Genomic DNA, 26,739 nt, shown 5'->3' with positions numbered 1-26,739 from the left:
AAAATTTCACTAATGCTAATACTTACAAGAAAGTAAAAAAAGTTGGAGGTGCTCAGAAATTGTCACACCAAATTGATAGAATTTGTGAGGCTGTGAAACGTAAGAGCTCCAATAAAAATGATACTTTGGGACCTAGCATAACTCAAGCAATAGAAGAACTGGACGCTATACCAGATATAGATCCACTTGGACAAATTTATATGTTTGCAACTCGTCTCTTCTTGGATAAAGATAAAAGAGAGTTGTTCGTTGCCTTAAAGCATAAAGAAGTCAAAGTTGCGTGGTTAATGATCGAAAAGAATGTCCAAGAGGAGAAGGAGAACAGTTTATTTACAAAGCTTTTTTAAGATTTTTTTACATTCATTTTATAGACCATGAGTTGTGTCTGCTATTTACATTCATTTGCTTGGATTTGTTTATTTTATTTGATCTTTTTTATTGCAAATAAAAATTACAATACTTTCATTTCTTGATATATTATTCTATTTTTTTTAATCCTTGTGTTCTTTCTTTTAATATAATTATTATACAGTGCATTGGAATATGGAAATTGATTATGATGAAGAGGAAGAGGAAGAATTTGATCGAGTTTTAACTTCCACATTATGTTTGGTCTTCCAATATTATAATAAGTATATCTATAAAAGATCATGCATGACTTCTACACAAACGGGAAACAAGTGGCTTAAAGAGATATTAGAAGGGAATAATAGTCGTTGTTGCATCATATTTAGGATGGAAAAAGATATTTTTAAAAGACTATGCTATGATTTGGAAACAAACTATGGTTTATGTGCCTCAAGGAGAATAAGTGCTGCAGAAACACTAGCAATTTTCCTATTTGTACTAGGAGGTGGAAACTCAAATAAGTCAACTAAGGAGCGGTTTCAACATTCCGGTGAAACAATAAGTCGAAAATTTGAAGAAGTGCTACAAGCTGTGTGCAAAATGGCCATAGACATTATACAACCAAAGGATCGTGATTTTAAAGAAGTGCCTACAAAATTAAGGAATGATGATAGATATTGGCCTCACTTTAAGGTAATTTATATACTATTTATTTTACATAATATTATAAATAATTACAAAAAAATTATTATCTTTCATTGCATGTGTTGGTATTAAATTTGTTTTATAGTATTTGTAAAATTGATACTCTAATCATGTTAATCATAGAATGCAATTGGTGCTATAGATGGAACTCATGTGCCAGTGATTGTGTCTACTGAAGACCAAATTCGATTTATTGGTAGAAAAGGAATTCCAACCCAAAATGTTATGGTTGCATGTAATTTTGATATGGAATTTATTTTTGCTTTTGCCGGTTGGGAAGTGATAGCTCATGACACAAGAGTATTTTTACATGCAATTGGTACATCTGAGTTGAACTTTCCAAAACCTCCACCAGGTAATACTTGATTATCTTTAAGATTAAATTATATACTCCATATATAGATTTAATTTCTTGTCATGTTTTCTTTTATTTAATAATATACAGGTAAATACTATTTAGTAGATGCAGGCTATCTAGAAAAGAAAGGTTATCTAGGACCATACAAAGGAGCAACATATCATTTGCCAGAATTTCGTCGTGTTAATGGACCTTCTGGATACTACGAAATATATAACTATGCTCATTCTTCACTTAGAAGTGTGATAGAACGTACATTTGGAGTTTGGAAAAAGAGATGGAAAATTTTACGAGATATGCCTAGTTTTAGCTATAAAAAACAAATTCAAATTGTTATTGCAACAATGGCTCTGCATAACTACATTAGACGTTATTCTACAAGTGATCGTAAGTTTAAAAAATATGATCAGATGGATGTTGAGCTTGAAGAAGAAGATGGATATGGCAATGAAGGTGAAGCTGAAAATGGAGTTGAAAAAGTTGGAGATGAGTTTCTTGGAACTATGGAGATGGTTCGAAATAATATAGCATCAAGTTTGATTAGTGGAAAAAATTAGGTTATAGTGATTTAGGTAATTTAGTATTTTTAGTAATGATGTTTAGGATAAAATAAATTTTTATGAAACTTATATAAAATTTTAAAGTTAAAAAATAAAAAAATTTATTTATTATATTTATGTTTATTATGAATTTTTTATTTTAACATTATTTTATTTTAAAATATTATATAAATTTTTAAAAAATTTGAAAAAAGAAATTATTTTTTGTTATAAACATGTTTATTATAATTTTTTCAACTTTAAAAGCTGTTTTACCAAACACAATTATGGTGCTTGTACCTATTAAAAGTCATTTTTAATTTGATTTTACCAAACGTAAGTACTGCAGCTTTTAAAAAGCTATCTTTTAAAAGACAGCTTTCATAAGCTACTTTTAAAAAGCAAAAGCTTTACCAAACCCAGCCTTAGAGTAGTAGATTAAAAGAAATCTAAAAATAGTACACAATACCATACGGGCGTTTTCACAAACACATAGGATGCATGGTAAATAAGCTATTGAAAGTATTAAATTGAACAATTCCTTAACAATCTACAAGCAAATCATAAGAAATAATGCCCCAAATAAATTCCCAACACCAATTAAAAGAAAAAAAAGAGAAAAAAAACATGGATAATGAAACTAAAAAGAAAAAAAAGAAAAGAAGAAGAAAACATAAAAATAAGAAGAAGAATATAAAAGTAAGGAGGGAAGAAGAAAAGAAAAACCTTGATAATGGTGGTGAGAGAAAGTAGAAAGCGAGAAATAAGGAAGAAGGAAGAAAATGGGGGAAAGAAAGAAGAAGGGAAAAGAAAAAGTAGGATTTGGGGAAGAAAAAGATAAGATATTTTGGCAGATTTGGATAAGTTGTGCGGTGCAAGCGATGCGGACGCGTGGGGTACGCGTTCGCGCGAATGGCGATTAGATGGACCGACGCGGACGCGTCGTTCACGCGGATGCGTGACATGATCTGTGCTAGTGGCGCGAGGGCAGCCTCGCGCTCGCATAACTCTCTGTTTGAAACCCATTGTTGCAAAATTTCAGGGTGACGCATTCGCGTGGTGGATGCGATCGTGTGAATGGCCAAGATTGGAAAACGACGCAGACGCGTGGGGCACGCGTTCGCGTGGTAGGGCTTGTGCATCTAGCACCATTCCAGCCTCGGTCCAGCGTGACATTCTGCCATACACCCTTTCTTACGTTGATTCTCAGGGCACGCGTTCGCGTGCTTGACGCAGACGCGTGGGAGGCATTTTTCCCACATGATGCGGACGCGTCAGCGACGCGGTCGCGTGGGTCAAATTGTGCCAAAGGCACGCCTCCAGCCATGCTCTCGCATGACTCTCTGTAAAATCTTTTTTCTTCCTTGAGGCACATATGATGCGGACGCGTCGTGTGCCATTTTTTTTTTTTATATGCAAATGCATATTCAACTATAGGCGCTAGTATTGAGAATAGTTATTGAAAAAGGAAATAAAAGAGAGGGTGGGGAACGATCATACCATGGTGGGTTGTCTCCCACCCAGCACTTTGCTTTAACGTCCTTAAGTTGGACGCTCCACTAGCTCCGTCTTCTGCTGTGGGTGGATCCTCCAAGAGGAAGATCTCTAGCTCCTGGTTTTTCGCCATCTTTACGCCATGAAATAACTTCAAGCGATGTCCATTGACCTTTATAGTTCAAGGCTTGAAGGATGGCTCAAGTGAAAGACTCCGTATGGCTCCGCTCTCTCAACTCGATAGGGACCGTCCCATTTGGATCTCAGCTTGCCTGGCATGAGCCGTATTCTGGAGTTGTAAAGGAGGACTAAGTCCCCAGGTTGGAACTCTCTTCTCTTGATGTTCTTATCATGCACAGCTTTAACCTTTTTATTTATACATCCTGGAGTTTTCATAAGCTTCTAGGCGAAGGTTCTCTAATTCTTGCAGTTGTAACTTCTGTTTAGCTCCGGCTTTTTCATAGTCCATGTTGCATTCCTTTACCACCCAGAAGGCTTTGTGTTCTAACTCAACTGGGACATGACAGGCCTTTCCATAAACTAAGCGGAAAGGACTCATCCCGATTGGCATCTTGTATGCTGTCCAATATGCCCAAAGCGCATCTTGGAGCCTGGTGCTCCAGTCTTTTCTATGAGGCTTGACTATCTTTTGCAGTATGCGCTTTATCTCTCTGTTAGACACCTCGGCCTGCCCATTAGTCTGGGGGTGATAGGCTGTTGATACTTTATGAATTATCCCATGCCTCTTCAGTAATCCTGTTAGTCACCTGTTACAAAAGTGAGTGCCTTGATCGCTCACGATTGCTCGTGGTGATCCAAAGCGATAAATAATATGGTTTCTAAAAAAGGAAACAACAGTGTTAGCATCATCAGTACGGGTTGGAATTGCTTCCACCCATTTAGAAATATAATCTACAGCTAATAGTATATAAAGGTGACCATTAGAATTGGGGAATGGACCCATGAAGTCAATGCCCCAATCATCAAAAATTTCACAGACAAGCTTAATTTGTTGTGGCATTTCATCCCTCTTGGATATATTACCAAACCTTTGGCATGGGGAACAAGATTTACAAAATTCAGCAGCGTCTTTAAAAAGAGTAGGCTACCAGAATCCACAGTCTAAAACTTTTCTAGCTGTTCATTGAGGGCCAAAATGTCCTCCACTCTGAGATGAGTGGCAGGCCTCTAAAATGGACTGGAATTCTGATTGAGGTACACACCGTCTAATTACCTGGTCAGCACCACACCTTCATAGATATAGATCATCCCATACATAATATTTAGACTCGCTTTATAGCTTGTCCCTCTGATGCTTAGTAAAATCGGTAGGAAAAGTGTGGCTAACTAGATAAATAGCTACAGGTGCATACCAAGGAACTACATCAGATACTGCCTGTAAGCTATCAAATGCTAAATTATCACTGATAGGAATGGAGTCATCTTTAATGTGCTCGAGGCGACTCAAGTGGTCTGCCACTTAATTTTGGTTACCACTCCTATCTTTAATTTCCAAATCAAATTCTTGCAGCAGTAGCATCCAACATATTAGCCTTGGTTTAGACTCCTTTTTATCCAATAAATACTTTAAAGATGCATGGTCTGAATACACTACTACCTTAGTACCAAGTAAATAAGCTCGGAATTTATCCAGAGCAAAAACAATAGCTAGAAGCTCTTTTTTAGTAGTAGTGTAATTAGATTGAGTAGTATCTAAAGTTTTAGATGCATAAGCAATTACAAAAGGATCGTTACCTTCATGCCGAGCCAGTGCTGCGCCTACTGCATGATTGGAAGCATCACACATGATTTCAAATGGTTGACTCCATTCTGGTCCCCTCACAATCGGAGCTTGAGTCAAGGCGGTCTTTAGCATATCAAATGCCTGTTTGCAATCCGCACTGAACTCGAACTCAATGTCTTTCTGCAGTAGTCTGGATAAGGGCAGTGCTACTTTACTGAAGTCCTTAATGAATCTCCTATAAAAACCTGCATGGCCAAAGAACGAACGGACTTCCCTCACAGAGGAGGGGTAAGGTAAACTAGAAATAACATCCACCTTTGCTGGGTCTACAAAGATACCAGTATCAGAAACAACATGTCCTAGAACAATTCCTTGTTTCACCATAAAATGACATTTTTCAAAATTTAAAACAAGGTTTGAACTAACACACCTGTCCAATACTCTACATAAATGATGAGCGGATAATTTATACACTTTTTGGCATTGTTTTTACATAGTTTTCAGTATAATTTAGTTAGTTTTTAGTATATTTTTATTAGTTTTTAATTAAAATTTACATTTCTGGACTTTACTATAAGTTTATGTGTTTTTCTATAATTTCAGGTATTTTCTAGCTGAAATTGAGGGACTTGAGCAAAAATCAGATTCAGAGGTTGAAGAAGAACTGCAGATGCTGTTGGATTTTGACCTCCCTGCACTCAAAGTGGATTTTCTGGAGCTACAGAACTCCAAAAGGCGCGCTCTTATTTGCGTTGGAAAGTAGACATCTAGGGCTTTCCAGAAATATATAATAGTCCATACTCTGGTTAAGGATAGACGACGTAAACTGACGTTGAACGCCAGTTCCATGCTGCATTCTAGAGTCAAACGCCAGAAACAGGTTACAAAGTGGAGTTAAACGCCAGAAACAGGTTACAAACTGGCGTTCAACTCCAAGAAAGATCTCTACACGTGTAAATCTCAATGCTCAGCCCAAGCACACACCAAGTGGGCCCCAGAAGTGGATTTCTGCATCTTTTACTCATTTTTGCAAACCCTAGTAACTAGTTTAGTATAAATAGAACTTTTTGGATCAGATCTTTGATCAATTTTATGCTATCTTAGACTTTCATGGGGGCTGGCCATTCAGCCATGCCTAGATCATTATCACTTATGTATCTTCAACGGTAGAGTTTCTACACTCCATAGATTAAGGTGTGGAGCTCTACTGTTCCTCATGAATTAATACAAAGCACTACTGTTTTTCAATTCAATTCAAGCTTATTTCTTCTCTAAGATATCTATTCGCACCCAAGAACATGATGAATGTGATGATTATATGACGCTCATCATCATTCTTACCTATGAACGCATGCTTGACAAACACTTCCGTTCTACATGCAAACAAGCTACAATGAGTATCTCTTAGATATCTAATATAGAGGACCGAGTCCGAGATATTAGAATCTTCGTGGTATAAGTTAGAACCCATGGATGGCCATTCTTGAGATCCAGAAAGTCTAAACCTTGTCTGTGGTATTCCGAGTAGGATCTGGGAAGGGATGGCTGTGACGAGCTTCAAACTCGCGAGTGCTGGGCGTAGTGACAGATGCAAAAGGATAGTAAATCCTATTCCAGTATGACCGAGAACCGACAGATGATTAGCCATGCAGTGACAGCGCATTGGACCATTTTCACAGAGAGGATGGGATGTAGCCATTGACAACGGTGATGCCCTACATAAAGCTTGCCATGGAAAGGAGTAGGAATGGTTGGATGAAGACAGCAGGAAAGCAGAGGTTTAGAGGAATGAAAGCATCTCTATACGCTTATCTGAAACTCTCACCAATAAATTACATAAGTATCTCTATCCTAGTTATATTTTATTCATCTTTTACTTATCAATTCATAAAACCATTTGAATCTGCCTAACTGAGATTTACAAGGTGACCATAGCTTGCTTCAAGCCGACAATCTCCGTGGGATCGACCCTTACTCACGTAAGGTTTATTACTTGGACGACCCAGTGCACTTGCTGGTCAGCTGTGCGAAGTTATGACAAAGAATTAAGATTATGAACGTGCGTATAACATTTTCAGCGCCGTTACCAAGGAATGGAACCGTCACGATTTCTGCGCACCAAGTTTTTGGCGCCGTTGCCGGGGATTGTTCGAGTTTGGACAACTGACAGTTCATCTTGTTGCTCAGATTAGGTAAATTTATTTTAATTTTAACCTTTTTATTTTTATTATTCTTATTTTAGAAAAAAATCAAAAAATATTTTCTTTTTCGTTTTTCCCATTTAATTTTCGAAAAATACAAAAAAATTTACAAAATCATAAAATCAAAAATATTTTTTTGTGTTTCTTGCTTGAGTCTACAGTCAACTTTTAAGTTTGGTGTCAATTGCATGTTTAAAAATTTGTGCATTTTTCGAAAACTCATGCATGCATTCTTCATGATCTTCAAGTTGTTCTTGGCCAGTCTTCTTGTTTGATCTTCATATTTTCTTGTTTTGTGTCTTTTCTTGTTTTTCTTATGCATTTTCAATTTGTAATGTCTAAAGAAAAAAAAATTTAAGCTTGGTGTCTTGCATGTTTTCTTTTCTTGAAAAATTTCCAAAACTAAGTTCTTGGTGTTCATCTTGACATTCAAAGTGTCTCTGGTGTTCATCTTGACATTCATAGTGTTCTTGCATGCATCACATGTTTTGATCCAAAATTTTCATGCATTGAGTCTTTGGGTTGTTTTTCTCTTTCTTCATTGAAAATTCAAAAATAAAAAAAATATGTTTCCCTTTTTCACTCATAATTTTCGAAAATTTGATTTGATTTAGTCAAAAATTTTAAAATTTAGTTATTCCTTATGAGTCAAATCAAATTTTCAATTTAAGAATCTTATCTTTTTCAAATCTTTTTCAAAAATCAAATCTTTTTCATTTTCTTTCATAATTTTCGAAAATTCCAAAATGATTTTAAATTAAAAATAAAAATATTTTTATTTTAATTTGTTTAATTTTTGAAATTCTCTCATCTTTCATCCCCTTCTGTTTATTTACTCATCTACTAACACCCCTCTTTCACCCAAGAATTCGAACTCATTCCTCACCCTTGTGTTTGGATTCTCCTTCTTCTATTCATATCTTCTTCTACTCACATAAAGGAATCTCTATACTGTGACATAGAGGATTCCATATTTTCTGTTCTCTTCTTTTTCATATGAGCAGGAATAAGGATAAGAACATTCTTGTTGAAGCTGATCCTGAACCTGAAAGCACTCTGAAGAGGAAGCTAAGGGAAGCCAAAGTACAACTCTCTGGAGAAAATCTGACAGAAATTTTCGAAAAAGGAGAAAACATGGTCGAAAATAATAACAATGCAAGGAAGATGGTTGGTGACTTTACTGCACCAAATTTTAATTTACATGGAAGAAGCATCTCAATCCCTGCCATTGGAGCAAACAATTTTGAGCTGAAACCTCAATTAGTTTTTCTGATGCAACAGAACTGCAAGTTTCATGGACTTCCATCTGAAGATCCTTTTCAGTTCTTAACTGAATTCTTGCAGATCTATGATACTGTTAAGACCAATGGGGTTGATCCCCAGGTCTACAGGCTTATGCTTTTCTTATATAAGGAACTGACCAAAAAGTGTCCTTCTAACATGCTTTCCGAATGGACCATCTTGGATATATTCTATGATGGTCTGTCTGAGCTATCAAAGATGTCACTAGACCATTCTGCAGGTGGATCCATTCACCTAAAGAAAATGCCTGCAGAAGCTCAAGAACTCATTGACATGGTTGCAAATAACCAGTTTATGTACACTTCTGAAAGGAATCCTGTGAGTAATGGGACGCCTATGACGAAGGGTGTTCTTGAAATTGATACTCTGAATGCCATATTGACTCAGAATAAAATATTGACTCAGCAAGTCAATATAATTTCTCAGAGTCTGAATGGATTGAAGGAATCATCCAACAGTACTAAAGAGGCATCTTCTGAAGAAGAAGCTTATGATCCTGAGAACCCTGCAATAGTAGAGGTGAATTACATGGGTGAACCCTATGGAAACACCTATAATCCCTCATGGAGAAATCATCCAAATTTCTCATGGAAGGATCAACAAAAGCCTCGACAAGGCTTTAACAATGGTGGAAGAAACAGGTTTAGCAATAGCAAGCCTTTTCCATCATCCACTCAGCAAAAGACAGAGAGCTCTGAGCATAATCCATCAAGCATAGCAAACATAGTCTCTGATCTATCTAAGGCCACTCTAAGTTTCATGAATGAAATGAGGTCCTCCATTAGAAAATTGGAGGCACAAGTGGGCCAGCTGAGTAAAAGGGTCACTGAAACCCCTCCTAGTACTCTCCCAAGCAATACAGAAGAGAACCCAAAAAGAGAGTGCAAGGCCATTGATTTAACCAACATGGCCGAACCTACAAGGGAGGGAGAGAACGTGAATCCCAGTGAGGAAGACTTCCTGGGACGTCCAGTGATCAATAAGGAGTTTTCCTCTGAGGAACCAAAGGAATCTGAGGCTCATCTAGAGACCATAGAGATTCCATTGAACCTCCTTATGCCATTCATGAGCTCTGATGAGTATTCTTCTTCTGAAGAGAATGAAGATGTTACTGAATAGCAAGTTGCCAAGTACATTGGTGCAATCATGAAGCTGAATGCCAAATTATTTGGATCTTCAATGAACTGAGTGATCTGGATCAACTGACATTGCCTCAGAAGAAACAGGATCCTGGAAAGTTCTTAATACCTTGCACCATAGGCACCATAGCCTTTGAAAAGGCTCTATGTGACCTTGGATCAGGGATAAACCTCATGCCACTCTCTGTAATGGAGAAACTAGGAATCTTTGAGGTACAGGCTGCCAAATTCTCATTAGAGATGGTAGACAAATCCATGAAACAGGCTTATGGACTAGTAGAGGACGTGCTAGTAAAGGTTGAAGGCCTTTACATCCCTGCTGATTTCATAATCCTGGATATTGGGAAGGATGAGGATGAATCCATCATCCTTGGAAGACCCTTCCTAACCACAACAAGAGCTGTGATTGATGTGGACAGAGGAGAATTGATCCTTCAACTGAATGAGGACAACCTTGTGTTTAAAACTCAAGGATCTCCTTCTGTAACCATGGAGAGGAAGCATGAAAAGCTTCTCTCACTGCAGAGTTAACCAAAATCCCCACAGTCAAACTCTAAGTGTGGTGTTGGAAGGCCACAACCAAACTCTAAGTTTGGTGTTGAACTCCCATATCCAAACTCTAAGTTTGGTGTTGGGAAGTCTCAACAATGCTCTGAACATCTGTGAGGCTCCATGAGAGCTCACTGTCAAGCTATTGACATTAAAGAAGCGCTTGTTGGCAGGCAACCTAATGTTATCTAATTATATTTATCCATTTTCTATTGTTATTTTATGTTTTCTTTAGGTTGATGATCATGTGAAGTCACAAAAACTACTGAAAAATCAAAAACAGAATGAAAAACAGCATTGAAAACAGCACACCCTAGAGGAAGAGCTTACTGGCGTTTAAACGCCAGTAAGGAGCATCTGGATGGTGTTTAACGCCAGAACAGAGCATGAAACTGGCGTTAAATGCCAGAAACAAGCAGCAGTCTGGCGTTTAAACATTAGGACTGCACCTAGAGGAAAGCTAGCGTTAAACGCCAGAAACAAGCTCCATTTGGAAGTTTAACGCCAGAAACAAGCATGGAGCTGGCGTTTAACGCCAGAAACAAGCATGGAAGTGGCGTTAAACGCCAGAATTGCACAATGAGGGCGTTTTACACGCTTAATTGAGGCAGGGATGTTAAGTCCTTGGCCCCACTGGATCTGTGGATCCCACAGGACCTCTTCAGAATCTATGGACCCCACAGGATCCCCACCTACCCTTCTTCTCTCCCTCCACCCCTTTTCATAACTCTCTTCCCCAAATACCCCTCACCAATGTGTTAGAAGGTCTCCCTGCTCATTCCTTATTGTTGTTACTCTAGACTTCTGGGGCACCACTTGCACTGGGCTGACCCATTCACTATCTGAAATGGGGTAAATGATATCTACTTCAAGTAGTCTGGTTACTTCCTTCTTGACAACTTCTAAGATGGTTGGATTCAATCTTTGCTGAGGTTGTCGGACAGGCTTTGCTCCTTCTTCTAAGAATATTCTGTGTTCACAAACTTGAGGGATGATGCCTACTATATCTACCAAGCTCCATCCAATTGCTCTCTTATGCATTCTCAATACACTAAGCAGTTGTTCTTCTTGTTGGGAAGTGAGCTCCCTTGCAATGATAACTGGGAACTTCTGCTTGTCCTCAAGGTAAGCATACTTGAGGTGTGGATGAAGGGGCTTTAATTCCATTTTTTCTCATGGCTTGGCTCTGGATCATCTGGGTCTGGTGAAAATGGTAATGAATCTTCAGTATGTTCAGAGGGTGTCCCCACACTTGGATCTTGCTCCAGGTGACTCTCTTCCATTTCTTCCTGGTGAGTTGCAGCTATAATATCATCAATGATGTCACATTGGAATATGGAGTGATCTTCTGGGGGATGCTTCATAGCTTCATCCAGATTGAAGCTCATTGTTCTGCCATCTACCTCAAAAGAATAAGTTCCCGAAAAGGCATCCAGCTTGAACTTCGAAGTTTTTAAGAACGGTCTTCCAAGCAGGATTGATGAAGACTTTCCGGAGTCATTTTGGGGCATCTCCAAGATATAGAAGTCAATGGGAAATGTGAGCCTCTTAATGCTCACTAACACATCTTCAGCAATCCCAATCACTGTAATAACGCTTTTATCGGATAACATAAAACGAGCTGCCGACCGTTTTAAGGGAGGGAGCCTTAAAGCATCATATATAGACAAGGGCATAATAGTCACGCATGCTCCTAGATCACACATACAGTTAGACAATTTCACACCTCGAATGGTACAGTTAACCATACATGGGCCTTGATCACTACATTTTTCAGGTATATTTCCCCTTAAAGCAGATATAGAACTACCTAAAGGAATAGTTTCTAATTCATTAATTTTATATTTATGTATGCATAATTCTTTTAAAAACTTTGTGTATTTAGGTACTTACTGAATAACATCAAAAAGGGGAACGGTTACCTCAACCTTTTTGAAGATTTCTACCATTGTGGGATCAAGTTCCATCTGCTTCCTGGATTTCTTAGCAAGGTGTGGAAATAGGATAGGAGTGGCATCTCTTACAGCTTCAGCTTGCTGGGATTCTGATTTCCCTGGTTGGGTTGCTTCTGCTTCAGCCATGCTTTGTGTTTCATCTTCTTCTTCAACATCCTCTACCTCAACCATGTCCTCAGCTGGGGCGTGTTTGAGTGGGCTTGGCTCTTCAAGATTCCTCCCTTGTAGTGTGGTTCCAGACCTCAAGGTAATGGCGTTGATGCTACCCTTGGGGTTGGGTAATGGTTGAAAGGGGATTCCACTGGAGCTCAAAGGCTGGTTGTTGGAGTTATTTAGTGATCCAATCTGTGAGACAAGAGCTTGCAAGGTAGAGTTCAAACCATTTAGAGTAGATGTAAGATTGTTTTCCATGGCCTGCTATCTCCGATCAATAGAGTGTAATAACTCATCATTAAAAGATGAAGAGGGATAAGTGATCTGAGGGGTCTGCTGAGATACTTGAGGCTGCCTTAGGTGAGGTGCTCTGTAGGCCTGATTCTGATTCTGCTGCCTGATGTTGTTATTGTTATTCCACCTCTGGTTTCCATTGTTATCTCTGCCTCCTTTGTTATGATTGTCCCTCCAACCCTGGTTAGAATTATCTCTCCAACCTTGGTTGAAATTGTCCTGCCACCATGGTTGTAGCTGCCACCTTGATTGTATCCTTGATTGGGACGGACATAGAAGTTATGAGTGGCTGCCACAGTGTTGTGGAGATGCGGACATTCATCAGTATAATGACTATAATCAACACATATCCCGCATACTCATTGTGGAACCAACTGTTGGCTTTGCTGTGGTGGAGAGGGCTGAGCTTGCTGAGCTTGTTGTTGACTCAACTGCATCTGCTTCAGTAAGTTGGTCATTTTACATATACTCTGAGTTAGAGCAGTAGTCTCTTTGCTAGAAGATACCTCTGCAACAGCTCTTGACCGGCTTTGTTTCTGCCTGTGATTCTGAGTAGATTCAGCTAAGTCACTGATCAATTGCCATGCCTCATCAGTGGTCTTGTACTTTTTCAAAGACCCATTGCTAGCACTTTCAATTATGGTCTTATCTTGAGGCTTCATGCCCTGTGTGACATAGCCGAGCAACAATATCTTGTTAATCATATGGTAGGGACATGCTTCCAGAAGATTGTTGACGCGCTCCCAGTATTCGTAGAGAGTATCGGATTCGTCCTGAACAATCATGGAAATGTCCTTCCTCAGTTTATCAGTAACTTCAGCTGGAAAGAATTTTTCCAAAAATTCTCTTCTAAGCGTATCCCAGTTAGAAAAAGTTGCTCCGGGTTGAGTGTAGTACCACTCTCTCGCCTTTCCCTCAAGAGAGAATGGGAAGGCTTTTAACAAAATAGAAGTTTCATCTACACCATCACGCCTGACAGTAGAACAGGCTGCCTGGAAATCCCTAAGGTGCTTGATAGGCTCTTGAGCAGGTAAGCCATGAAACTTGGGTATCAAGTTGAGTAGTGCAGTCTTTAATTCAAAATCTACAGCCACTGCTGGGTGATGCGCTTGATACGGTTGCAGTGTAAAATCAGGGGCTCCAGCTTCCTGGATAGTAACTCTACTAGGTGCTGCCATGTCACCTGCACGTAAATCAACCGAATCAGTAGAAAGGGAACTTGTTTCTTCCTTAAGTGACGTTTCAGATTCGTCCTCGGAGAGGACTAACTGACGCCGAGCTTGCCTTATACGTGAAATAGTTCTTTCAATCTCAGGATCAAATACTGGCAAGCTTAGATCAGGAAGTGAACGCGTCATTCAATGAAAGAAACATGCAGCTCATAGTAGCAAAATAAAATACAATGCAAATAAATAAATTCCAATCAATAACTTAGCACTCTATTGCACCTCCCCGGTAACGGCGCCAAAAATTGACGTGGCGGAAATTGGCAGATTAAGAATTATTAAGAAAAATGGCGTTTCAAGTACAGCTCTTAACCAACAAAAATCCACTTGTCAATTTATCTGCTATTATTTGTGAATTGATTACGAATGATTCTATTTATTAATCCAAACATTTTTAAAAATAAAAAAGTATCTCACAAAATAACTACGCTTTTAACAATGAATAAGGCTCATATAATAAATAATAGATAATAATTAGGAAGACAAGTTGGTAGTACTCAGTTTCTAGTATGATCATGACGTACCATAGTGCTGTCATTTTATCAAACATGTAGTGAGCAAGAAGGAAAGTCATAGTAAAATGAGAAGAAAAGTCAAATTGAAAGTATTGCAACACAAAGATCTAACAACAAGTCTCAAAGAGTGGCAATGAAAATCCAAAATAGAGATGAAATCCAAAATTACAAAGTTGAATTCTAGATCTATGAGAATTGATCAATTGTATCTACTACTTGAAATTGGAGAAGAAAATCTATGACATGAACAAAGTGGAGTGAGAATTGTAGTGGATCTCACCAAAAAGTCATTGAAAATTCAGAAATTAGATGAGGATGAACCCTAGGGAAGCTTGGAATCTCCCTCTTCTTCTCCCCAAAAAGTGTAACTAACTCTCTCTTCTCTCCAAAAAAAGGAAAATATCTAGATCTAGAAGAGATGAACTAAAAGTGTCCTTAACCCTTGTTCCTTTGGTCTTCTTAAGCTTTTCCCGCCAAGGTGTTTCTCCAAGGGTGGAATCCTTAACTGCCTCCACGCCTAAGTCACGTGACTTCTTAAAAAATCATATTCGCAAATCGGCGCGCACGCGCAAGGCACGCGCGCGCGCCGTTGAGACGTCTTGTAGTGTGCACGGACGCGTGATGTACGCGTACGCGCCCATGAAGATCCTGGCTTAGCCGCTTCTCAAGCCGGCTCTGGGCTTTGGCTTCACGTTGCTCTATCCGCGCGGGCGCGCCAGGTGCGCGCACGCGCCCATGCGGAAACCTTAGGGATCGCAAAAGTATAGGACTCATGAAGTGTAACCTACTTATATGCATGCAACTATGACTAGTGCTACTATCCTCTTGGTTGGGAACAAATTAGCCTTCTTAGGACATGTGCGAGCACATGGGACATGATGGTGGTCAAAGCATAGGACTTGCCACTTTCTAAGCATCAAATGCAATATGTGCAACCTTGCATGAGGAATGCTCGCGAGAGCCGGGAATCAAAGGATTGAGTATCGAACCCTCATCGGAAGTGTTTGCACTCTAATCACTTAGTATTTGGGGTTTATTCTCTCAATTCTCCCCTAATCATGCTTTCCAAGATTTGTTTTTCATCTAACAATCAACAATTATTCAGTGCATGCATACAATTATCATGAGGTCTTTTCCTTAGGTTGTAATGGGGTACTCACACACACTAGCCTAAGCTAATTCAAAGATCCAAATAAGGGCTTTTATTGTTTTCCGCTTTAAGGCTTGTAATGTGCTAAATTAAGAACAAAGTGGGTTAATCATAGGCTCAAGTTTGGCTAACAACGGAAGATAGAAGGTAAGGCCATTTGGGTGAGTGAGCTAATGAAATGATGGCCTCAATCATATAAATGCATGAATACAAGGAATAATGGGACATATAGATTCAAACAAATCAAAGATCACAATCATGGAAGGAGAATAATGCGCACAAGAAGGAAAGATAAGTGGTTATAAGATGTAACCACACCATTAGGCTCAAATCTCACAAGCTTGTGTTCTTAGCTCAAAACCATGTTCCAAAATATAATTCTTCATGCAACTTTTGCATCAAAGCATGTAAAATTTGCAATGCCATGGTTGCCCCAAAATGTTGGTTTTCCTAGGAGAGAATTTCATTGTTCCAACCAAGTGGACTTATCATGCGAATGGTGCTAACTAAAACCTAATCATGCAACCTATCCTAATTTATTCAAATTTATTTAGATGTTACCTACAGAGATCGGTCGGCCGACCTCCCCACACTTAAAACTTAGCACGGTCCTCCGTGCTAGAGGTTAGGCGCACTCGGCCGAGTGTGCCACATCTCCAATACCATTGCTATCTCCGCTTGAAGTTGCGGTGGAGGTGGAGATATCGGGTTCTTCCATAGGTGGGGTGATTACGCTTAGAAGCCTCTTCACATGAGCATAGCGGCGTTGGTTACGCCTCTCATAGCGGTCTAATTTGTTGTGAAGGTCTTCAAGGCGTTGGGCGGCCGATTTTTGTGATGTAGATGAAGTGGTGGCGTGGCAAGTTGGTGTGGGCAGTGCAATGTCCATGGTGACTTCCGGAGGCTTGAGGCATCTCTTGGTCGGAATGATATCACCCCCGACCGGTATTGAGGTTCGCCTATCTTTAGTCTCCCGGTTGACGCCGGCTTTCGCAACTAATGCCGTCACTAAAGCGGGGAATGGTAGATTTCCCTTGGCATGAATGCGCCCCATGGATTGGCGGATGGCACGCGGAACGTCGACCGGTTTCTCGGTCAAGATGCACCATATCAATAAGGCAAGCTCGGAGGTGATGGATGACCCATGTGTGCTCGGGAGCACGTAGTGAGCTAGAATTTGGGCCCATGCCGTAGCTTCTTGAGTGAGGTGGCGGACATCTAAACCCTTGGGTCTTCGCTTTATGGTTCCCCGAATCCAATATGCGTCGGGTAAAGCAATGACGCGGAGGATTGCGCTCCAATCGAATGCGCGGTCAACGCATGTAGCTAAGACCTCTTGGTAGGCGTCATAGGCATCCTGTGGCGGTGCAATTCCAAGGACCTCTCGGATGGTTTCCACTGTGACGGACACTTGTTTCCGGCGCACAAATATTGATGTGAGATGAGGTGAGTGGAAGTTGGAGTAGAATTCCACCACCCATGAGAGATTGGCCTCCGTTGGTTGCCTCAAGAGGAACCTCTATTGCCTCCGGTCAATATGTGGCATCACAATCGGACTGAGGTGAGCCGGTAAGACTAGGAGGGGTTCCGGATGGTAATTCCTTTCAATCATTCTGGAGTAAACAAGTTCGCAGTAACGGTTGGGAAACTTGTTTGAATCCTTAGGTGGGTTGTCCTTCTCTAGAACGTCAACGGGGCCCTTAGTCTTCTTCAGGAGGGGCTTGGCCGTTAGTTCTTGGCGCGCTCTATTGGAGGCCGGCTTCTTGGGACCTTTCCCGTTGTCCCTTTTGATGACCATCCTGTAGAAGCAAGAAAGGAAAATATCAAACCCAAAGAAATGGAGGTACATGAGCTCTATGTAATGAAAGTTATGCCATAGAATATGGGTATCTTTGTTACATGACAGCTGCAACATGTAACGAGGATAATGTGTGAAGAGCAAGGCAAATAATTTTCATGTGGTGCAAGGGTAGTTTAAGCATGCAAGGAAGAGGCATGAGAGGCACATACCCTTAGGGGCCATAAGTAGAAGGCAAGCTTAAGAAAATGGGGATGAATGGTTTGTGGAAAGTGGGGATGCACTCAAAAGTGCTTGGTTGAGAGGCAAGATAATCACAATAAGGCAAAAATTCAAGTGTGCCTTTCATCGAACACTTGGTGTGCATCCCTCAAGTAGTATGTGATTATGTGAAAATGAGAGCAATGTAACTTTCCACAATTCATTATTAATGAATGTAATGCATATTGAGTGCAAGAAAAGTAAGTAACACCATTCATCTATGCATGTAAGTTAGTTTGAGACCCAAATGCTCATGAAGAATTGGATTGAGAGAGAAGAGGGAGCAAAGACATCCCAAGGGAGGAACTAGAGAAAGAGGGAAGAGAGAAGAAAAAGAAGAGGGAAGCTACCTAAAAGATGGTGCAATTAAATGGCAGATTAATGGACTAAGAGGGGGCCTAGTATACTACCTTGTGAGATGTAGAAAGATATGGAAAGAAGATAGGTGGAATGAGAATGAAGGGGTGAGTGTGTCCCTTTTATTTTTTTTAAGGCGTCGATCACCGGCACGTGCGCGCGCGGTGCGCGCTCGCGCAGGGAGCGAGATGGGCTAGGGGCGCGCGCGCGCGCAGGTCGCGTGCGCGCCCATGCGCTTGGGCTGGGGGCAACGCGTGCGCGCCAGGTGCGCGCACGCGGCAAGGGTGCTGGGCTGGTGGCTTAGTGTAGGCTTGAGAGAGGCTTAACTCTCTGTAGAATGTACTAGGGGGGCAGCAAAGCAATCGGCGCGGACGCGCGCCATGCGCTTGCGCGTCGATTGGCGGATTTCACTCATGTGCGCGGACGCGCCATGTGTGCGCACGCGCAGAGGGGTGGGTTTTTCTAATTTTGCAAGTGGTTACACCATTTTCAACATTTCAAACCCCCTTTTCCATACAGCCACTTAAGCACTATAGCAAATGAAGTCAACAAATGAAGGGAAGTTGTCATTAAAATCTAGCTAACAAACATGAAGTCAAGTGTCTATGTACAAGTCTCAAAGGAAGATCTTACCATGGTGGGGTGTCTCCCACCTAGCACTTTTGTTTAATGTCCTTAAGTTGGACTTTCAGCAGCTTATAGTGTTTATTCAAGAGTTTCATCCCTCAAGAGGAACACTTCAAATTCCTTGGCGTTCTTTCTTTGCTCACCATGATACGATTTGAGACGGTGCCCGTTTACCTTGAAGATGTCCGGGCTTGATGGGTGGCGCAAGTGATAGACTCCATAAGGTTCTACTTTCTCCACTTGGTAGGGTCCATCCCACCTTGATCTAAGCTTTCCGGGTAGTAATCTCAACCTTGAATTGTAGAGAAGGACTAGGTCACCGGGTTGGAATTCTCTTCTCCTAATGTTCTTGTCATGGATGGCTTTCAACTTTTCCTTATAAAGTCGAGAGTTGTCATAAGCTTCCAATCTCATACATTCTAATTCAGCCAATTGAAGCTTTCTCTCTACTCCGGCCCCACCCAAGCTCATATTACACTCTTTTACGGCCCAATAAGCTTTATGTTCGATCTCTACCGGTAGGTGACATGCTTTGCCATATACAAGCCGGCAGGGGCTCATGCCAATGGGTGTCTTGTAAGCCGTTCGATAGGCCCACAATGCATCGGAGAGTTTAATGCTCCAATCTTTCCTATTCGGCTTTACAATTCTTTCCAATACATGCTTGATTTCCCGGTTAGAGACTTCGGCTTGGCCGTTTGTCTGAGGGTGGTAAGCCGTGGCGACTTTGTGGATGATGCCATATTTTCTCATGAGGCCGTCTATTCTTTTGTTGCAAAAGTGGGATCCTTGGTCACTTATGATTGCTCTTGGGGCGCCAAAGCGACAAATGATGTTGTTCCTCACAAAAGAATACACAACATTAGCATCATCCGTTCGGGTGGGAATTGCCTCAACCCATTTTGACACATAATCGACGGCTAACAAGATGTAGAGAAAACCATTGGAGTTTGGAAATGGTCCCATGAAGTCGATTCCCCATACGTCAAAGATTTCGCAAAAAAGCATATTTTGTTGGGGAATTTCGTCCTTCTTGGAAATATCTCCAAACCTAATACATTGGGGACAAGATTTGCAATAGAGAGAAGCATCTTTGAGAAGAGTTGGCCACCAAAATCCCCAATCAAGGATTTTTCTTGCCGTTCTTTGGGGTCCGTAGTGACCACCTCCTTCGGAAGCATGGCAAGCGTCCAAGATTGCTTGGAATTCGGTTTCAGGTATGCACCGTCGCACTATTTGGTCCGCTCCACACCTCCACAAATAGGGATCATCCCAAATATAGTATTTGGATTCGCTTTTCAGCTTATCCTTTTTGTGTTTGTTGAGATTGGGAGGAAAAGTGCGTGAAACCAAATAGTTTGCTATTGAGGCATACCAAGGAACCACTTCCGAGATTGCATGCAAGGCATCTAAAGGAAAGGAATCATTGATAGGAGTGGTGTCGCCTTTTGTGTGTTCGAGGCGACTTAAATGGTCCGCCACTAAGTTTTGGGCACCGCTCCTATCTTTGATTTCCAAGTCAAATTCTTGTAATAAGAGCACCCAACGAATTAATCTCGGTTTGGATTCCTTTTTTGCCAACAAGTACTTTAGTGCCGGGTGATCGAGTACACTACTACCTTGGAACCAAGAAGATAGGCTCGGAACTTGTCCAAAGCAAAAGGATAAGGGTGTCCTTGGTTAGGATTACCTCCTTGGTAGTACCCTTGATTGGGGCGGTCATAGAAATTATGGGTGGCCGCCAAAGTGTTGTCTTCTTGAAGGTTTGGGCACTCATCCGTATAGTAAGAGTAGCAAGAGCAAATGCCACATACTCTTTGAGGGACCAATTGTTGTTGGTTGTGTTGTTGAGATGGTGGAGGGTGTTGTTGATATGATTGAGGTTGTCGTGGTTGTTGTTGATTCAATTGGAGTTGCCTCAAGACGGATGTCATCTCATTCAAGGATTGAGTTAGAGCGGTGACTTCACTACTAGTTGATACCTCGTTCACGGTCCTTGGACGGTTGACTCTTCGCCTCATATGTTGATTGGATTCGGCTAAGATCAAAAGGGGCTAAACTCGGATTCGGTTGTGAACGCGTCATGCAATGAAGGGGAAATGGAATTCATTGTAACGATGAGGCGTTAGTCAATTGAGCAATTTACAATGAAGTGCAATTATGTACATATATACACACTTAATCCAAAACAATAACATGGCACACTAAGCAAACTCCCCGGCAACGGCGCCATTTTGACAAATAGATTTTTGCCGGTATAGAAATTATCAAATGATCAATCGTAGTATAGTCTAAACCGACGCAAAATCCTTCATCAAACAAATCTACAATCTATATCCGAGAGTACTAGTCTCCCGAGTCGTTCTCCCTTGGAATTGCCAAAGTGTGCATCTTATTGATTTAGTAAGCTTTGTTGGAATTCTTTGAAGGTTTTAGCAAAGCAATGAGAAATAAACAATCAATTATCAAAAGACTTGGCTTAGGGTTGGCATTTGAAATCCTATCCTTATAGTCCATTCAATGTTGACAACAATTAGGCCTTGCTCCATTTAGTTATCCCCTAGGTATAGAGGAAGGTCAAATGAAAGTAATCAACTTGAGTCACAAGTCCTAGCTTCACCTTATGGGAATCTAGCTTTAGTGCACTCCAAGCCAACTAGCAATCCCTAATTCCAAATCAACTATTGATACACTATTCAACTTCTTCCAAAGACCAAACCCTATGCCAAGTGTGAGAATTCTACTCCATAGCTAGTGTTGTCATTTTATCAAACATGTAATGAGCAAGAAGGAAAGTCATAGTAAAATGAGAAGAAAAGTCAAATTGAAAGTATTGCAACACAAAGATCTAACAACAAGTCTCAAAGAGTGGCAATGAAAATCCAAAATAGAGATGAAATCTAAAATTACAAAGTTGAATTCTAGATCTATGAGAATTGATCAATTGTATCTACTACTTGAAATTGGAGAAGAAAATCTATGACATGAACAAAGTGGAGTGAGAATTGTAGTGGATCTCACCAAAAAATCATTGAAAATTCAGAAATTAGATGAGGATGAACCCTAGTAGCTTAATCCTCATGCTTCCTTCCTTTGTACCCGTCTTCCTTCTCTCTTTCGGTCCATTCCTACTCTATATCCTGAAACCACTTAACACACAAGTCACGGCATCGAATGGCATCGAGAGAAGATTAGAAATGTATCTATTTTAGTGCAAAACAAGCATGTTTTCATTCATGAGGCAAAACTAGGGAAGGAATGAAAAATCTTGTATTTTCATATGGAAAGTGTGTGGAATCATTGATAAAACCCCTGAAATCATCACAAGATAAATCCTCAAATTGGGGTTTGTCAGTCGTCCAGGTAATACCTTACGTGAGTAAGGGTCGATCCCACGGAGATTGTTGGTCTGAAGCAAGCTATGGTTATCTTGCAACTCTTAGTCAGGATATTAATTTGTGGTTATCAGTTGACTTGCAAATGAATAAGAGAGCATGAATTAAAGGTTACTTGTTATGTAGTAATGGAGAATATGTTGGAATTTTGGAGATGCTTTGTCTGCTGAATCTCTGCTTTCCTCTGTCTTCTTGTTCACACACGCATGTTCCTCCTATGGTAAGCTGTATGTTGGTGGATCACCGTTGTCAATGGCTACCATCCGTCCTCTCAGTGAAAATGGTCCAGGTGCGCTGTCACCGCACGGCTAATCATCTGTAGGTTCTCGATCATGCCGGAATAAGATTTACTATCCTTTTGCGTCTGTCACTACGCCCCGCACTCGCGAATTTGAAACTCATCACAGTCATCCAATCCCTGAATCCTACTCGGAATACCACAGACAAGGTTTAGACTTTCCGGATTCTCATGAATGCTGCCAATGTATCTAGCTTATACCACGAAGATTCTGATTAAGGATTCTAAGAGATACTCATTCAATCTAATGTAGAACAGAGGTGGTTGTCAGGCACATGTTCATGGATTGAGAATGGTGATGAATGTCACGGATCATCACCTTCATCATAATGAAGCGCGAATGAACATCTTAGATCGGAACAAGCGTATTTGAATAGAAAACAGAAATACTTGCATTAATTCATCGAGACACAGCAGAGCTCCTCACCCCCAACAATGGAGTTTAGAGACTCATGCCGTCAGAGATTACAAAGTTCAGATCTAAAATGTCATGAGATACTAAATAAATCTCTAAAAGTTGTTTAAATACTAAACTAGTAACCTAGGTTTACAGAAAATGAGTAAACTAAGATAGATAGTGCAGAAATCCACTTATGGGGCCCACTTGGTGTGTGCTGGGGCTGAGACTTAAGCTCCTCACGTGCCTGGGCTGTTTTGGGCGTTCAACGCCAGGTTGTAACCTGTTTCTGGCGTTAAACTCCAACTTGTAACCTGTTTCTGGCGCTGGACGCCAGACTGCAACATGGAACTGGCGTTGAACGCCAGTTTACGTCATCTATCTTTGAGTAAAGTATGGACTATTATATGTTGCTGGAAAGCCCTGGATGTCTACTTTCCAACGCAATTGGAAGCGCGCCAATTAGACTTCTGTAGCTCCAGAAAATACATTCCGAGTGTTGAGAGGTCAGAATCCAACAGCATCAGCAGTCCTTTTTCAGCCTGAATCAGATTTTTGCTCAGCTCCCTCAATTTCAGCCAGAAAATACCTGAAATCACAGAAAAACATACAAACTCATAGTAAAGTCCAGAAATATGAATTTTGCCTAAAAACTAATGAAAATATACTAAAAACTAACCAAATCATACTAAAAACTATATGAAATTAACCCCAAAAAGCGTATAAAATATCCGCTCATCACAACACCAAACTTAAACTGTTGCTTGTCCCCAAGCAACTAGACAAATAAAATAGAATACAAATAAGTCATGAAGAAATAATATCTCAGAGTTCTTGAGTGAAGCTCAGATTCTAATTAGATGAGCGGGACTAGTAGCTTTTTGCTTCCAAACAATTTTGGCATCTCACTTTATCCATTGAAGCTCAGAATGATTGGCATCTATAGGAACTTAGAATTCAGAAAATGTTATTGATTCTCCTAGTTCAGTATGTTGATTCTTGAACACAGCTACTTTATGAGTCTTGGCCGTGGCCCTAAGCACTTTGTTTTCCAGTATTACCACCGGATACATAAATGCCACAGACACATAATTGGGTGAACCTTTTCGGATTGTGACTCAGCTTTGCTAAAGTCCCCAATTAGAGGTGTCCAGGGTTCTTAAGCACACTCTTCTTTTTGCTTTGGACCTTGACTTTAACCGCTCAGTCTCAAGTTTTCACTTGACACCTTCACGCCACAAGCACATGGTTAGGGACAGCTTGGTTTAGCCACTTAGACCAGGATTTGATTTCCTTAGGCCCTCCTATCCACTGATGCTCAAAGCCTTGGCTCCTTTTTATTACCCTTGCCTTTTGGTTTTAAGGGCTATTGGATTTTTCTGCTTGCTTTTTCTCCATCTCTTTTTTTTCTGCAAGCTTTGTATTCACTGCTTTTTCTTGCTTCAAGAATCATTTTTATGATTTTTCAGATTATCAATAACATTTCTCATGTTCATCATTCTTTCAAGAGCCAACATATTTAACATTCAAGAACATCAAATTCAAAAGACATATGCTCTGTTCAGGCATTCATTCAGAAAGCAGAAAGCATTGCCACCACATGTAAATAATTAGAATTTCTTTTAGTAAAATTTCAAATAATATTGCCTCCTTATTCTAAAGAAAATCTTCTATTTTATTCAGGTTTAATGATGATGACAAAAATAAATTATAGCTTAATTGGAGATAAAATAACTACTAATTACTACTATAACTTCTAAGGTAAAACTCAAATAAGAACAATTATCACAGAGTTAAGGCTAAGATTAGAACTCAACAACCTTGAGTTTGGGATGTGGATGTTCCTCTAGTCTGTGAGGTGCTTGGTCTAGTTTATTATAAATAGGACCTCTTACTATTGTATTTGACATCTTTGGATGCCTGGTTCTTAGATCAGAGGGGCTGGCCACACGGCCATGCCTGGACCTTCACTTATGTATTTTCATACGGTAGAGTTTCTACACTCCATAGATTAAGGTGTGGAGCTCTGCTGTTCCTCAAAGATTAATGCCTACTCACATAAGGTATTACTTGGACGACCCAGTGCACTTGCTGGTTAGTTGTATCGAAGTTGTGACAATTATGAATTAAGATCAGAGCACCAAGCTTTGGAGCCTGGAGATCACAATTTCGTGCACCGGTCCTTCAAGAGATAACTTCTGACGCTTCAGTTCCTTTAAGTCACGCCCTTGCTCTTCTTGCTCCCTGAGCAGTTTGCAGAGCATATTGTTTTGATTTTGCTGTTCTTCATTTATTTGGTCCATAGATTCTTGCAACTTGGTAACAGATGCTTCAAGTTGTTCCCAATATTCAAATTGAGGGACTTTTAGGAGAAATTATTGTGCCTTCCTCTTGATGGGGTCATCTTGCACTTGTTGTTTTTCCATTGTGGTTTTAGTGATTGGTTACTCCACTGAAATGTACTCCATTATTCCCATCCTTACTCCAGCATCTTTGCAAGCATAGAGATTAGGCTTGGATAAGCCAACCTGGCATCTTTGAAGTTCTTGTTTGCAAGTATGTAAAATTTAGATGGAATCAGTTGATGAACTTCCACTTCTTTTCCCAACATAATGCAATGGATCATCACTGCTCTTTTAACGGTGACTTCAGAACGGTTGCTAGTGGGCAATATAGAACGCCCAATGAAGTCCAGCCATCCTCTGGCGACTGGTTTGAGATCTTCTATCTTGAGTTGATTTGGGACACCCTTGCTGCTGGTGGTCCACCTGGCTCCAGGGATGCATATATCCTCTAGAATCTTTTCCAGGCCCTTGTTTGTTCTCATCATTCTCTTATTGAAGGAGTCTGGGTCATCTTTCAACTGAGGTAGCTTAAAGATCTCCCTGATTTTGTCAGGGTGGATGTGAACAATCTTTCCTCTGACCATAGTCCGATAGTCATAGAAGGCAGTTCTAGATATTCTCTGCCTGTCTGTTTGCCACAGATTAACGTAGAACTCCTGAACCATATTCCTTCCCACTTTTGTTTTAGGATTAGCTAGGACTTCCCAGTTCCTGTTTCGAATCTGCTCTTGGATCTCCGGATATTCATCTTCTTCCAGATCAAACTTGACTTCCGGGATCACTGATCTTAGACCCATTATTTTGTAGTAATGGTCTGAATGTTCTTTGGTTAAGAACTTCCCTTGATTCCAAATTGGTTTTGGAATACTCTCTTTCTTGCCTCTTGGAGTGGGTTGTTTTCCTTTAGGAGCCATGATCTTAGTGGGTATAGTTTAGTGATCACGGATAAACACAACCAAACTTAGAGGTTTTCTTGTCCTCAAACAAAAGAAAATAAAGGAGAGGGATAGAAGGAGAGCTAGTGTCGAATGGTGGATGAGAGGAGGGAGGCCGAATGTGGATTTAAAAGGGAAGAGGGGGTGGGTTTTCGAAAATATTAAAAAGATAAGATAGAAGATATGATTTATAAAAAATAAGTATGATATGAAAAGATGTGATTTAAAATTGAAAAGATGTGAAAGATATTTGAAAAAGATAACTTTGGATTTTGAAAAAGATAATGTGGAGATTTGAAAAAGATGTTGATGAGTTGAAAAGATTTTAGAAGGAAAAAAAATAGATTTGTTTTGGAAAATTTGAAAAAGAGTTGGATTGGATTGAAAAAGAATTTGTGTTTATGGATTAAGATACATTTGATATTTTTAAAGTAGGGTTTTTAGAAATTAGGGTTTTTAGAAATTAGGGTTTGTAACATGCTTATGCAAGAAACCATGAATTGAGACATGAAAATTAAAATTAAAATAAAAAATGTAAAATAAAAACAAATTTACCTCCTCCCCACCATCCTGGCGTTAAACGCCCAAATGCTGCATGTTTTGGGCATACTGAGCTTTTAATCTACTCTCAGCTTTGAGCATTCTTGCTCAACA

The 26,739-nt window shown here is 40.1% G+C and overlaps 1 protein-coding gene across 1 annotated transcript; it reads left to right on the top strand.

The window, feature by feature from the left end:
• LOC107636476 (putative nuclease HARBI1) lies at positions 544-1,968 on the top strand. Its single transcript, XM_016339982.1, has 3 exons — positions 544-1,041; positions 1,177-1,408; positions 1,499-1,968. Exons 1-3 carry the CDS (start codon positions 544-546, stop codon positions 1,966-1,968), a joined length of 1,200 nt encoding a protein of 399 aa, XP_016195468.1.

Source organism: Arachis ipaensis, chromosome B04 (genome assembly GCF_000816755.2).
Source record: "Arachis ipaensis cultivar K30076 chromosome B04, Araip1.1, whole genome shotgun sequence".
Lineage (NCBI taxonomy): Eukaryota > Viridiplantae > Streptophyta > Magnoliopsida > Fabales > Fabaceae > Arachis > Arachis ipaensis.
Note: the sequence above shows the minus strand (reverse complement) of the source record. Positions and strands in the feature narration are given on the sequence as shown.